The sequence below is a fragment of the Volvox carteri genome (assembly GCF_000143455.1).
Source record: "Volvox carteri f. nagariensis unplaced genomic scaffold VOLCAscaffold_3, whole genome shotgun sequence".
NCBI classification, from domain to species: Eukaryota; Viridiplantae; Chlorophyta; class Chlorophyceae; order Chlamydomonadales; family Volvocaceae; genus Volvox; species Volvox carteri.
The window spans coordinates 1,925,281-1,938,710 of record NW_003307546.1 but is presented as its reverse complement, the minus strand read 5'-3'; the positions used below and the strand labels follow the sequence as shown (position 1 = coordinate 1,938,710).

General features: G+C 59.8%; 2 protein-coding genes across 2 annotated transcripts in view; both read right to left on the bottom strand.

Moving 5' to 3' along the window:
• Positions 1-2,589, bottom strand: part of VOLCADRAFT_86748 (uncharacterized protein) — a gene marked incomplete at both ends in the record, with an annotated part of 14,172 nt that extends 11,583 nt beyond the window's left edge. The window contains 5 exons of the mRNA XM_002946404.1: positions 178-547; positions 1,028-1,132; positions 1,323-1,349; positions 1,485-1,567; positions 2,484-2,589. Of these exons, the coding sequence (XP_002946450.1) occupies positions 178-547; positions 1,028-1,132; positions 1,323-1,349; positions 1,485-1,567; positions 2,484-2,589 (691 nt within the window). The remainder of the gene's footprint in view (positions 1-177; positions 548-1,027; positions 1,133-1,322; positions 1,350-1,484; positions 1,568-2,483) is intronic.
• Positions 2,590-3,073: 484 nt separating this feature from the next.
• Positions 3,074-13,296, bottom strand: VOLCADRAFT_86747 (uncharacterized protein; the record flags this gene model as incomplete). Its single annotated transcript, XM_002946403.1, has 16 exons — positions 3,074-3,098; positions 4,079-4,180; positions 4,818-5,041; positions 5,511-5,806; positions 6,731-6,843; positions 7,216-7,326; positions 7,648-7,685; positions 8,183-8,281; positions 8,582-8,617; positions 8,961-9,395; positions 10,321-10,447; positions 11,305-11,521; positions 12,057-12,375; positions 12,586-12,762; positions 12,860-12,991; positions 13,051-13,296. The coding sequence occupies 16 exons, from the start codon at positions 13,294-13,296 to the stop codon at positions 3,074-3,076; spliced, it is 2,697 nt and encodes an 898-aa protein (XP_002946449.1).
• Between the last annotated feature and the right edge of the window lie 134 nt (positions 13,297-13,430).

Below are 13,430 nucleotides of genomic sequence, written 5' to 3'. Positions count from 1 at the left end.
GCGGCGGAAAGCGCGGGGGAGGGGAGGAGGGGACTTTTCAGCAACGGTACTTGATTTTTTGCCAGGTAACGCAACGTGAAGTATGTCCAGGCAGTACCGTACTGGATGCCGTACCCCTTACATCCGTACCATACGCAGTATTCAACTTCAGGAGCTCGTCCTGCGAAGTTTACGCACTCTCATAATATACAAAGTATCGGCGCCTGTTCTTATCCTTATTGTTCTCTATCGCAGCACTCGTTGTGATGTATACCTTGCTCGTTTGCTCGTCCTGCTGAGTTTCCTCCTCAAGTTGTACGGGCTCGTCCACCATGTCACCTGGGTACGGCGTGTCCGCATCCGAGCCGCCTAGCATGTCCAGAACTCGTACCCCCGGATCACCACCGCCACCGCCCCGGCCGCCCCCGGTGGTGGCAGTGCTGTTGTTGTTGTTGGTGGTGGTGGTGGTGGTGGTGGTGGTGGTGGTGGTGGTGTGTATTTCCGGGCCGCTGGGTGCTTCTGCCCCCCGGGGAATACCCCCCGCCCCCGCGACGGAGTCCAAGCCGGTCTGCAGTACACGAACAAAAATAGGCAATGTACGACATCTCAACAAAAAAGATACGAGGCCAATTCATTCTGTGTATTATTGGAACACATGCAGCAATGTGTATCATCAGCACCTGCACGGCCTGCACCGTCACAGCCCGTGTGGGTGCCGTACTCCAGTGGCCACCACGCTCCTAAAGCTCTCTCGACCTCACACCACCACCACCACCAGGCACCTCCACCCCCCGGTACTCCAGGCCAGGTCCGTCCGGCCCAATTGGAGCTCTAGAACAGCACCGCGCTGCGCTAGTCCTCGTCATCATCATCATCATCATCATCATCATCATCATCATCGTCATCATCAACATCATCATCATCACCATCATCATCATCATCATCATCATCATCATCATCACCATCATCATCATCATCATCATCATCATCATCATCATCATCATCATCATCATCAGAGGACAATGGCACGGGGAAGGGGCAACAGTACCTTGATGGACTCGGAGAAGTTGCCGAGTACGGACGACAGCTTCTGAGCGGCCTTTCCGATCATTTGGCCCGGGGAAGGGGGAGGGGAGGGGGGTGAGGTGGCCATCTGGAGATCCAGGAGTGAGGGCGGCACATGCACATACATCTGTGTATTACCTCTTCATCGTGCTGCCAGGATGCAGGATGCCTGCTGGCTACGGCTTCTGAGGAGTACGGGGCTTCTCAACCGCCATTGCCCTCCCGACCATATTTCCCCCACCCACCCACCCACACATACACATACACACGAGGCTTACCGCGGACAGCACACTGCCCTGATGACCCTGCGCAGTGCCAGAAGTGGGCGGGGGCGGGTCAGCAATGGAAGCGGGTCGCAAATCCCAACTGACCCATGGGTCGTTCGCACCACCACCGCCATTCGTCCTCACTGCCACCCGGGTGCGCAGCTGCCGGCCCACCTCCTTGGCGTGCTGCAGCGCCCGCCCCACTTCCTGCGAGCCCTGGTCGGTCTCCAGCCTCCCCAGGTCATTGCTTGGGTCGCCTGATGGGCAGTAGGTGGTGAGGAAGAGGAAGAAAGAAGAGGAAGAGGAGGAGAAATAAAAAGACATGAAGGGTCGCGAGTTACATTATGTGAGGTAACGATCTGAAACTGGACGATAAGGAAGCGGAGCTGGACGACAAGGAAGAGAGCTGGACGACAAGGAAGAGAGCTGGACGACAAGAAAGCGGAGCTGGACGACAAGAAAGCGGAGCTGGATGAACGACAAGGAAGAGAGCTGGACGACAAGAAAGCGGAGCTGGACGATGAGGAAGCGGAACTGGCCGATGAGGAAGCGGAGCTGGACGACAAAAAAAAGACATCGCTATATGAAAAAGAATAGGTGATGTTTTTTGGAAATTAGACCAGACAAAGAATACCGGAAATTGGGCAATACTTATAATTGAGCATCGTAAAGCAGACAAGCATGATACGTCGCGTAGACGCGGCTGTCGCGAAGGCTTGCAGCTGCGTCGGCGTCGGCTTTAACTTAGACGTTGAGGTCGGCAGGGCAACCTTCCTTTCGGCGAAAGGGCACGGAGAAAAAGAAGCGTTTCAACCGCGTAACCGCATTTCCACTCCGGCCAGCTGTGGCAGAGACTTATCGTCTTCCGCGCCAACATCCGTCCGAACGCATAAAAAAAAGCATCCATGCCTCACCCTAAGGAATGGATCACTACACCGCCGGCGAAACCGGGACCGCGTAAACGTGACGCGCTTCCGTGCCCTCTCCCCCCCACACGTTCACTGTACGTCCTCGCCTTCACCCTGCTGCTCTCTCCCTCTCCCTCTCTCTCTCTCTCTCTCTCGCCCTTTCTATGTGGGCCTGTGTGTGCCTCGCATCTCAACGCTGCAGGTGCGCCTTCCCCCCGCTATTCGCGTCGTCACCGACAGAGCCACAGGTAGACAGGCCTCGCACCTGGCAGGGCCTTGGCCTTCCGGGCCGCCATCATCTCAGCCTCCTGAAGGCTGCGGTGAGCTCGGCCAATATCCTCCAAGCTGGGGGAGCTCTTGTCGGTGTCCATCGGAACTAGGGTCCGGCGAGTTCTTGACAATCGATGGCCTGCGAGGCTCGTGCTACTATATCTCCGCTTCCTTGCTTCCTGTTAACTATTTTTTTTACAATTACTTAGCTCGTGTCTGTTAGGCTAGGTCTGCTTTGCGTCTTATAAGTTTGAAGGACCTTTGCAAGTGGGATGTTTTTCTTTCTGGCGTAATTTGGGGAAAAGCCCATTTTGTATGTCGCTGATGCCATGAAAGCGGCTTTTAAGGCCTGTATTTTCGAGGCGAAGGCCAGCCGACCGTCCGGCATTTGCGTCACCAGGTGGTTCAGGTGGCCTTTGCGGAACTCTGCCACCTCGCCTTGTTTCGCCTGAATCCCCACCTTGCTGCTTTCGAGAAATTTTACTTACAGCCAGACCGACCCCTAATCAGCGAAACGAAGTATCCATCAGGAAGCCACATTCGATCCCGAAAGATTTTCAGGTTCTACGACCCATGGGTCACAGATTACGTGGACAACAGATCAACGCATCTGCGTGCCGGTGCAGGCGCCACCACAGCAGCAATCATCCTTACGTTTGGGAAAGCATTTCTGACGCAATTATCTATATTTAATCCTACATTCCATTAGTATAAATCCTCCAGCCTTAATCGTTTCCCGCCTCACCACCTATTAAGCAATGATGATAGCTCCTGTCGTCGTCGCATCCATACAAAACAATGGCCGGGAAAACTTGCAGTGTCCAGAGGACACACACATCCGCAGCGCGAACCCCGAGATAACACCCCTGGCTAGCATCTCGACCTCGCGCGCTGTCCGCACGTTGCCTCCCCTCCCCCCACCCACAATTGCGAATTCGCGTTCAGGTGGTCCCAGGGGCATGCCAAACCCATCGAAGCGACCGACCGACTGACCAACTAACCGACCAGGCAATTCAGCTCGCAGCGCGCCGCCCACCCGCCCACCCTCCCCACAATCGGCCAGCAAGGGCACCCCAACCCCAACCCAACTCAAACCAGTAAACATTCCACACGACCCAAGTACCCGGGTCCCGGTGCACTCAACAAGACGCACGCAGGTGAACCCCCCCGGTAGAGCCCGCAGCGCGCGGGGCACAGCGCCGCAGATGGAGAACAGCGAAACACGGAGCGCCGCAGCCGCTTCCTCCCCCTCCCCCTCCCCTTCCTCCTCCCGGGCCTCCTTATCCACCATATATAATATATATAAAATGTATATTATAACATATACACACAGACATACATATATACACACACAGCCACACGTAGCTGGGAAGTAGGGAGCAATCCGACCCCGGGGGTGCTACCGGGCCCCAATACACCCGGGCACACAAGATCCACACGTGCCGGGCGGGGTGGTGTCGGCTTCCCAGCCCCCAGCACCAGTACCACCTTGTAAGCTGCTCCCTTTGCCATCCTCACTCACGCCGCTCCATCGTTTGGGTGCAGACAGCTCCTCCTCCCCCCCACGCAGCTCCCCACGCAGCTCCTCACCTGCGCCCCGACAGCCCCACCCTGCGGCCCTGCCGCCGCCGCTGTCGGGGGGTGCCGCTGGCCGGGGCACCCGACTCGAAGGGCCAGTTCGTGAACAAACGTCTGGGAGCAGGGTGGGGGCGGGATGGGGGTGGGGTTACGGCTTTGGGGTTTTAGAGTTTGGGGCCACCGAAGGACCAAGCATCAGATCGAAATCGGACCGGCATCAGATCGAAATCCATAGTCAATCGAATCCATAGTCAACGGTGTTAGGCCAGTAGCCCGGCGCGCAGGCGATCCGGACAGACGTGCTGCCAATGTCACTTGCCAGCACCCAGCTCGGTCGCGGGGAGCGGCCCGTCATCCCCCGCAGACATAAACACATACACTGCTAGAGTATTTGGGGTAACCCGCGGCAGCGCTCAGCCTACCCCACTCCACTCCACTCCACCCCACCCACCCCGCCCCGCAATGCGCTACCACGATGTTCCCAAATCCTCCTCCTCCCCCTTCTCAACCCCCTTACCGCCCTGCGGCCAGTCCCCCGCCCCCTCTCTACCCCCGGGCCCCAGCCCAGCCTCCACTTGCCACCTGGATAAGGGCCCATGTGGGCTAAACCCCCGTGAGGGGGTCCGGTCATGAGGTTACCCCACCATCTGAGGGGGGGCACATGGAACCCCCCCGCCGCACACACACACACACACACACACACACACACACACACACACACACACACACACACACACACACACCACCTCACCTCCTGAGCTCCCCAGACATGGCCGCACTCAGGGAGTGGTGTTTCAACACCGCCCGCGTGTCGGCGGCGACACGGGACGAGTCCAGGACCGCCAGCCAGCTCCCCCGGGTTACCCCGGGACCACCACCACTACCGCCACTGCCACTGCTGCGGCCGCTGCTACTCGCATTGCTTTCACTGTCGACACCGCGATCGCCACCAGGCTCAAAACAGAAGCGCAGGAACTGCAATACACGCGCACATCGCAAGGGGTTCGGATAGGACGTTGTTCTCTCGAGGTGCTAGGCAGCTCAGCTCAGCTCAGCTCAGCTCAGCTGAACTGTGGTGGGCAGCTCTCACTGAGAATAACACGGAACGGGAAAGGAGGGGGGTGGGGGCAGGCGTGGCGGATTCCAGTGCGGGATGGCAGCACCCCAGAAGACAGGAAGAGGGGGACGGAGACGAGAAGCGGGGAGAGGACTTAGGTTCATGGTCATTTATTTAGACAAGGGGGGTTGAAGAGGCAAGGAGCTTCGTAGGTCGTACAATTTCAGGGGATGAAAAGTACGTGGCGGCGGCTGCGAAACACACCCGGTGATGTGGCTGGCTGCCGCCGCCGCCGTCGCCGTCGCCGCCGTCGACGGCGCCGTCAGCATGTGGCGTTCCGGCCTCCGCGGCCTTCGACGCCGCCACCACCGCCGCCGCAAGCTCCACCAGGTTACGGCACCGTTGACCGTTGACAGAGGCCAGACGACTGGGACCTTGCAGCAGCCGCGACCATGCCGCCGCCTCCTCACCTACACCCCCGCCTCCATCTGTAATCACCGTACTGCTACTGCCACTGGTGGTGGTGGTGATGGTGGCCGCTGTCGTCTGCTCGTCTTCAAGGGCCCCTCCCAAAGAAGGAGAAGAAGAAGAAGAAGAAGAGGAGGAGGAGGACGTTTCCTCTCCGCCGCCATCCTCCCCGCAGCCGAGCACCTCCGTCAGCACCACCACTTCCTCACCCTCACCTGAACAGGGCACGAGGGGGCAAGGCAGGAGCAGGGGAGGCCGGTTTCAGCACCGGGCCCGGCCCGGCCTCCCAAGCAACAGGAACTGCCGAAACAACAGAGCACAAGCAGCACCAGCAGCACCAGCAACAACAATAGCAGCAGGCCTCATAATGGCATGAATCAACAGCGTTTCAGTCGCAACCAGCACCGCACCAGCACCTCACCAGACGTCATTCAGGGAGGAGTGGGGGTGAGCAGGGAGCCCTCCCTCCCCTCCCTCGGGGCCGCTGCCGGGGTGGCCCCCAAACCAGTGGGACCCCCCCCCAGGTCAATCTTCACTGAGGGCATGGCGCCATGTGGGGGCCCCCCGCCCCCCACTCGCCTTTATCGCACCCGCCTCACCTCTTTGTTACCCTTTTGTTTTTGGATGTGCCTTTTGCCACTACTTCGGCGGCCTGGCCAGGTGAGTCCAAAAGGTGGTTCGAGCTTCTTTGGTATTTCGCGTTGGCGTCGGTAGGCTAGCCGGAATAGTTTAGTTTGGGTCGGTCGGGTCAGTCGCGCGTTCTAGTTTTTTTTTGGGGGTTGGGAGGAGCACTTGCATACCGGCAGCCTTTCAGTATCAGCAATGCAGCTTTCTCACCTGGCCAGCAACTTTACGCCACTTTTACGTCAGCACTATTTTTCTCGCCGCCTTCACTACTTTTTCTACACCTACTAGTTTACGGTTTGGCTATACTATTCAGCCTTTTCTCTGGCGGCTTAGGTAGGTAGGACTTCCAACATCTACGTCAATTCTTCATCTCGAGGTTACAGTCGTCATCCCGAGGTTACAGTCGTCACAGTCGCCACGGACGTCTTTCGGTCAGTTCTTTCGGTTGCTACTACCTTGCCCTGGCAGCAGCTTCAATCGCGTGTGGTTCGTCTTTCCCCCACTCGCCCCACCTTCCGCAGGCAGGCCCCACTCCATGGCACCCAGTATGGGCACCAAACCCGAGTGGACGGACCGCCGTGATGCAGCGCTCGCCAAGTGCCGCCGCGACCAGCTCAGCTCGTACCTGCGGGTGGAGGGGGGGTTGGGAGGGGGACGTGCGGCAGCCAACAGCCAACATGGTACGGCACCTCAACATCAAGAGCACGTGACGGGGTGCGCACATGCGCGGCCTAATGTAGCGTGTTAGCCCGGGGCGCAGCTGTTCGGATGTTACGTCTCAGAGGAGGTTTAAATTTGCCGCTGCTGAGGATACCGCACAGCGCAGCCGTGGCTGCAGTGGCGTGTGCTGCTCCTTCCCTTTCCCCCATGTTGTGAGCTGAGCGGGAAGGGGGAGGGGAGGGGGCTTGAGGACCCTTCCCGAGTGCGCCTCGCTATGAGAACCCTTAACGTTATTATGTACGGCGCTCCCGTACGAGTACGGCACTATGGCTCTCACCACAGCGGCAATGAGAAGGCGGTGAACACCAAGGGCCCCACCACCAGGAAGTTGGGCCGCCTGGAGGGACCTAGGGACACGGGCAGGAAGGAGTCACCCGCGCCACGAAGCCTGCAAGGGAGGGGGTGTGTGGAGGTGAAGGAGGAGGTGAAGGGGTGGGGTTAGATTACAGTTGGCATGCACCAAGGGGAGGGAGGAGGGAGAAGGGAGGGAGGGAGGGAGGGAGGGAGGGAGGAGGATCTTTGTTTTCGTTACCTGGGACTGGACTGGACTGGTTTGAGGACTGCCCGCCCTTGATCCCATCCGGCTGCTGCAATCACACCGAGCCCCGGTCACCAGCTTCAAGACAGCGCACTTCACTTCATTCAGCAGCTCTGGTCCTGATCCGGCTACCATCTACCAGCTGCCGCACGCCACACGCGTCTAGCCCACCTGACTTGGAGCTCTAGCCGCGTCCTCCCTCTGAGCACCTGCCGTACCGTGCCGTACACCGCCGTACACGGTTCCGGGAAAGGGAAAGTGAGGGCAGGCGAGCAGTCATCAGGGCTATGAGCCATGGTGACCATGGCGTTGCAGTGTGCGTGTGTGTGCCAGTTCACAGTTCGCAGCAACACTGACACCCACCCGGGAGGCGCCCCTCCATCACATCCCCATCACATCCCTCACCGCCCTTTGCCCCGGCGAAAGGCGACCTGTGGCGGGCAGCCTGCTGCAAGTGATCTCCACTGAGGTCCTTTTTTTGCATTTTGTCGGAGTTAAGTGCTCTTTGGAATTTTGGATTTCCCCAAAACCGGACGAAGAGTAAATTCATGCGCTTGTCTCGGCGCGCCTCTTATGTATCTTGGAGGGGAACGGAAAAAGCAACGTCGCTATACTCCGACCCTGACAGATCCCGGTGTGTGTGCCGGTATACACACATTCCCTCCATCCGCGGACCTTATTTCACCCCTCCCCCCCCTGGACCCACCTTGACGGTCAGTAGCTCCCCCACTTGCGCAACTGCCGGCCAGTGGCCGAACAGAACTCGCTGACCCGGCCAGAGCAGAGTGGTGCCATCGTTGGCTACCTGGGGGCTTGGAGGCAGGGGGGAGGGAGAGGTATGGAGGCGTGCGTCTGTGTGTGTGTCTGTGTGTATGGCTGTTGGTGTTCAAGCATGTGCATGTGGTAGGAGCTACAATGGATGGAACCCGGGCGTGTGGGAGTAGTCCTACCATCCCCTCACGAACTCTCCTTTCCCCCCCCCCCCACCACCACCACCACCACCACCACCAAACACCCCCGGAAACCGCTCACTAGCACGTCCACATCACAACGCCTTCGCCCACCCCATAACGACCCGTCCCGCAACCCGCAACGCAAACCGTACCTGCCTACCGCCCACCGCAAGCAGCACGTCATGGACCTGGGGGGGGGGGCGGAGGGGGGAGGGGAGAGGGGGGAGGAGGAAACTAAACACACGTGAGGACAGGTCATCACGGACAAATAATACGACACAGCTGCCGGCTGTTCCGCATTTGCCCATTGCCGTACACTACCCGGGAGGTCCCTCACTGGCAGCCGGTGGTGGCCCTCCCCCACCCAACCTACACACACACCCGGGGCCTACAACACCCCTCAGGCACGTACTTTCGACGCTGCCCCCCACTGGTCCTTTCCGTGCCCCCACCTTCCCCCCCACACCTTCTCCTTCCCCTCCCACCTCCCCCCACCTCCCAACTCCACCTCCCCCCCCCACCCCACCCCACCTGCACCGCCCCTGCCGCTGAGCCTGTCGGGTCCACACCCGTCACCAGGACACCGGACTCCCCACGGGATAACCCCAGAGACCGCCGCAGCGCCGGGGACTCCAGGCGCTGGTACCGCAGACCCAGCCGCGGCCGCCCATCCAGGTACAGCGGAGCAGACCCACGGGTCACAACCCCAGAATCTGAACCCGAAGCCGCGGCCGTGGCGGCGCGTGCGCCGCCACTGCCCTTGCCGCGCTTCGCGCCGGTGCCGCTGAGGCCGCGACGGGAAGCGGCGGCGGCTGTGGTGGCAGTAGCAGGATGAGGAGGGCTGTGCGGTGAGGATGATGTGAATGCGTACTGGTAGGACATATGGCGGCTGTAGTCGTCCAACACGAGCTGTAGCAGCTGCGCGGGGACCAGATAGCCGATGTTCTCAGCGTCCTCGTCGTACTCCTGGACACGAGGGTTTGTAGATACGTGCGTGTGTGTATGTGTGTCTGTTAGGACGTACGGAAAATAAGGCGTACGGCACAAGGCAAAGCAAGTAAGTCGCAGCCGAGCGTGAGATGCTAAGTGGGCCCTCGAGAGGAGCGGAGTTGTGCGACCTGGGTGACATCCTCCCCGCCCTCCTGACGGAGACGTCATTGCCGCAGAGAAAGTGGTGATGGACAACCCGTCGTACTGCTGTACGGCTGTGTTTTGTACAGTTACAATGTCCGCACAGGCGCGGAGGGGTCCGTCAAACCCGGGGGGCCCATGGACCGAATCATATACAACTACATGTTACGGGGGGTGTCGGCGGTGTGTTTCGTAGTGCAGCCGCCACCCCCCGGCCCCCGCCCCAGCGAGACTGATTTCACATGGTCAGAAATCTATGGCCGTAACATGGCCTCGACAGGCAACAAGCCGAGGGAGAGAGATTCCCCCGGAGGAGGAAAGGGAGGGAGGGAAAGGAGAAACCTCCGGTAGCTCCCTATCGGCCCCCTTCCGACACGCGGACATAGGCCAGATGGGATGAAATGGCGAGAAGGAAAAGGAGCGGGAGGTCCGCAAGGGCAGGGGCAGGGGCGTACGGCAAGCTGTACGGCAAAGGGATGAAGTGCGCGATATGGAGGTAAGATTGAACAGACAACAACAAAGAAGGAGAAGAAACGCTACTGTCTCCAGCTGCTGACGCAGCGAGCTGGGTACGACAGTGTCGTATGGCGGGTTCGCAGAACCTGCCCGTAAGAGCAACACTGCAACCTACCAGCACTATCAGTATCACCAGCGCCACCTCAACCGTCCCACCCCACAAACACATACGTGCATGACACGTCCACCCCCGCCCAGCACCCGCGCGCGTCCCCTTCATGGGAAGGTACGGCAAGTACGGTACCTGGCCAGGAGCTCCCCCCCCGTCGTCGCCGTCACCCTCCTCCCCTCCCCCTCCCCCGTCGCCGCCGCCGTCGCCATCCTCTCCTCCCCCGTCGTCCTGGTACACCTCGGACGCCACGTCATCATACCTAACAGCAGGTCGTCACACGTACGACGGTTGTACGAGGGTTCGTGGCAGTGGGGTACAGCAGCAGCGGTAGCAGCAGCAGCAGGACAAAGAGTGGTGGAGGAGCCCCCATGAGTCTGCCGCCCATGTATCCGTACAAAATCGGCCACCGTTACCGCACCGAAGTACATAATGCGTCACGTGAGGATAGAGGCTCCGATACCTCCAAGTCCGTGTGTATGTATGTGTATGTGCGTATGTATGTGCGTATGTATGTGCATTATTATCACCCGCTTGCTGTTACCGGGACTTTGCGGGCCCGGCCCGGCAGGGACGTCAACACCCCGCCCACCTTCCCCCCATCACCACCAATCAGAAGTACCCCCCTACAACCCCGCGCCATGCAACTACCTGCCCGCGGAGATCCAAAGATCCGTACACGCCAGCTCTTCCCCAAGCCCAAGACCCCAGACCCCGCCCTGGGGCTATTCATCCCCCACACACCCGGGCGGCCATGTATCGCCGGCCCGGAGGAGCCAGGAGGCGCACATGGACCTCCGCGAGTTCTAGAGTAGTTCATAAAAAGAAGGAAGAAACAAAAAGGAAAAAGAAAAAGGGGTTACGAACCAAATCGGCGAGAGAAAACAGTAACTAGAGAAAGCGAGCTCGGACTTACTACTCGACTATCAGCATGCGCCGGCCCACCCCTCACTCCGCCTTCGCCCCGCTTCCTTAAAAAATGTTATTTCGCTGCTGCTGCTGCTGCTGCTGCTGATGATGATGATGATGATGGTGGTGATGATGATGATTATGGTGGTGGTGGTGGTGGTGGTGGTGGTGGTAGCCACCTCGGTGGCCCCCCTCCGCCCGAAGCCTCACCTCTCCATCCACGTCTGAGAGGTGAACTTCTGGAAGGCCATACCCACACACCGGCCACTGGCGGGGCACACGGCGGGCGCCCCCCAGCCGCCGTTGTTGAGCGGCGCGTCTACTTGCAGCGCCAGCAGCGCCCGCCCGCTGTGGGAGTACTCCACCACCTCAATGCGTGACACCACACCGCGCGTGAAACACAGGCTGCCGCCGCCCAGCGTGAAGCCTGAACGGGGGAAGAGCGGGGGGGGCGTGGAGACGGGGGTGAAAGCAGGAGGCGGGGGAGGAGGAGCGCGGGAAAAGGGGTGTTAAAGGAGGTTTCTGTGTGCGGGTGTGAGTCAGGGCTGCTGCACGAGGCCCCCAGTCCGCGGCCACCGCCTGGTCAGGTACCGAAAGGGGTAGGGGACATCTGGGACGTAGCAGGTGGCTCACTGCCGCATTGGATCACTGGTGTCACATAACACGTCCTTCTGGCTCCCGGTCTACAAACTCCGGTTCGATTCCGGGGTCCACTTTCAAGATCCAAATCTCCCCTTTCTTCCATTGCTTCTTCCTTTAATGCTTCTTTTTGATTCTCCTGTAAACTTTCCTTTTTAATTCTTCTTTTTTCTTCATTTTTTAAATTTGTTTTTCTCTTTTTCTCTTTTATCATTTTATCCTCCATTTTCCTTCCTTTTCTTCTTCTTGGGCAGTTCCTTGTTTCCCACACCTCAACCTCCCCGTACGGATACACGCGCGAGGAGGAACACCAACAACCAGACCTGCAACCACCACCGGCTTTCGGAGGTGAGGTAGGCCACGGTCCAGCTGTATCGGTACAAGTGCCGTACTGCTGCTGCTACTGCTAGATCCGTCGTCATCAGCCTCATCCTCGTCGTGTACGGCAGATGCCTGGCGTCCGCGGCTGCGCCGGCGACTGCCGCCCCTAGCGGCGCTACCAATGCCGCTTGTGCCCCTATCGTACGGCCCCCAGAACCCTGGCTCGTCCACCCGTAGGAGCGCTACGTCTAGATCCAGGCACACGGCCACCACAGAGGCAGTGTACGGCATGGCGTCATCTGCTGCCCGGCAGACCTCCACCTGTGTGGCGTTGTGGCGAGGTGCAGTCCCCGGGGCGTTACAGGGGGCGTTACAGGGGGCGTTATAGAGGGCGTTCCGCCAGCAGGTAAGGCGCGCAGACAGGAAGGGCCGCCGGACAGGCGCCCAAGCGACCAGCCGCCACCGCCGCCACTCGACCACCTCGCTTATGAGCATATTGCACATCTGCGCAGACTTCACCTCTGCTCTCACCTTGCGAGCAAACTCCACACTACCAGCAGTGGTCATCAGCAACAGCTGCCGCCGCGGGGGGCCTTCCGACTCCGAAACCACCCCCGCCTCCACCACGAAGCCGCTGGATCTCGACTCCGCGTCATGGCCCTCTTCCCACGGCCGGATGAAGTTTGGCACTCGGTGCAACGTGCGGACCTGCGCGGCGTGCAACAGTCAACGCATTGTCGTACATAGGACGTCGTACGGTACAATGCAGGGAAGGTTCCCGACAGTCCTGCTGCAGGTGCCGTACCTGTACGACGGAACGAGCGAGCGAGCCGACGCCCTCCTCCTCTTCATCCTCATCCTCTTCGACATCAATGAAGTCCTCCTCCTCCTCGCCCTCCTCCTCCTCGCCCTCCTCCTCCTTCGGTTCTAGGTCGCTCTGGGTATCACTCCAGGGAGCTGAGGAGGAGGCGGAGGCACGGGTGGCAACCACCCCACCCCTGCCGCCTGAATCTTTTTTGGGTGCATTGCTGGGGACCTCTCTTTTGCCTGGGTGCAACACGCAGCCTCCAGCGCCTCTATCGCCGCCATTCCGCTGCCGAGCGTCGCTGGGCCTGCTACTGCCACTGCTGCCACTGCCGGGATGATGCTCGGTGGCGGCATTCTGCGGCATTCTGCGGTACGGATGCCGACGGCAGGTGCCGACTCCACGTGCGCGCTGTGGCGCAATTCCAAGGGCGTCATAGTTTGTCGATAGACACATACGTGATGGCGCTTCTCTAGAGTAAACGGCGGCAGAGGTGTGTCCTCCGGTGGCACTGCATGTAGATGGCATTTCCGGGGGCCCGTGCGTTGGGCATCTCCAAGGGCGAGCGAAC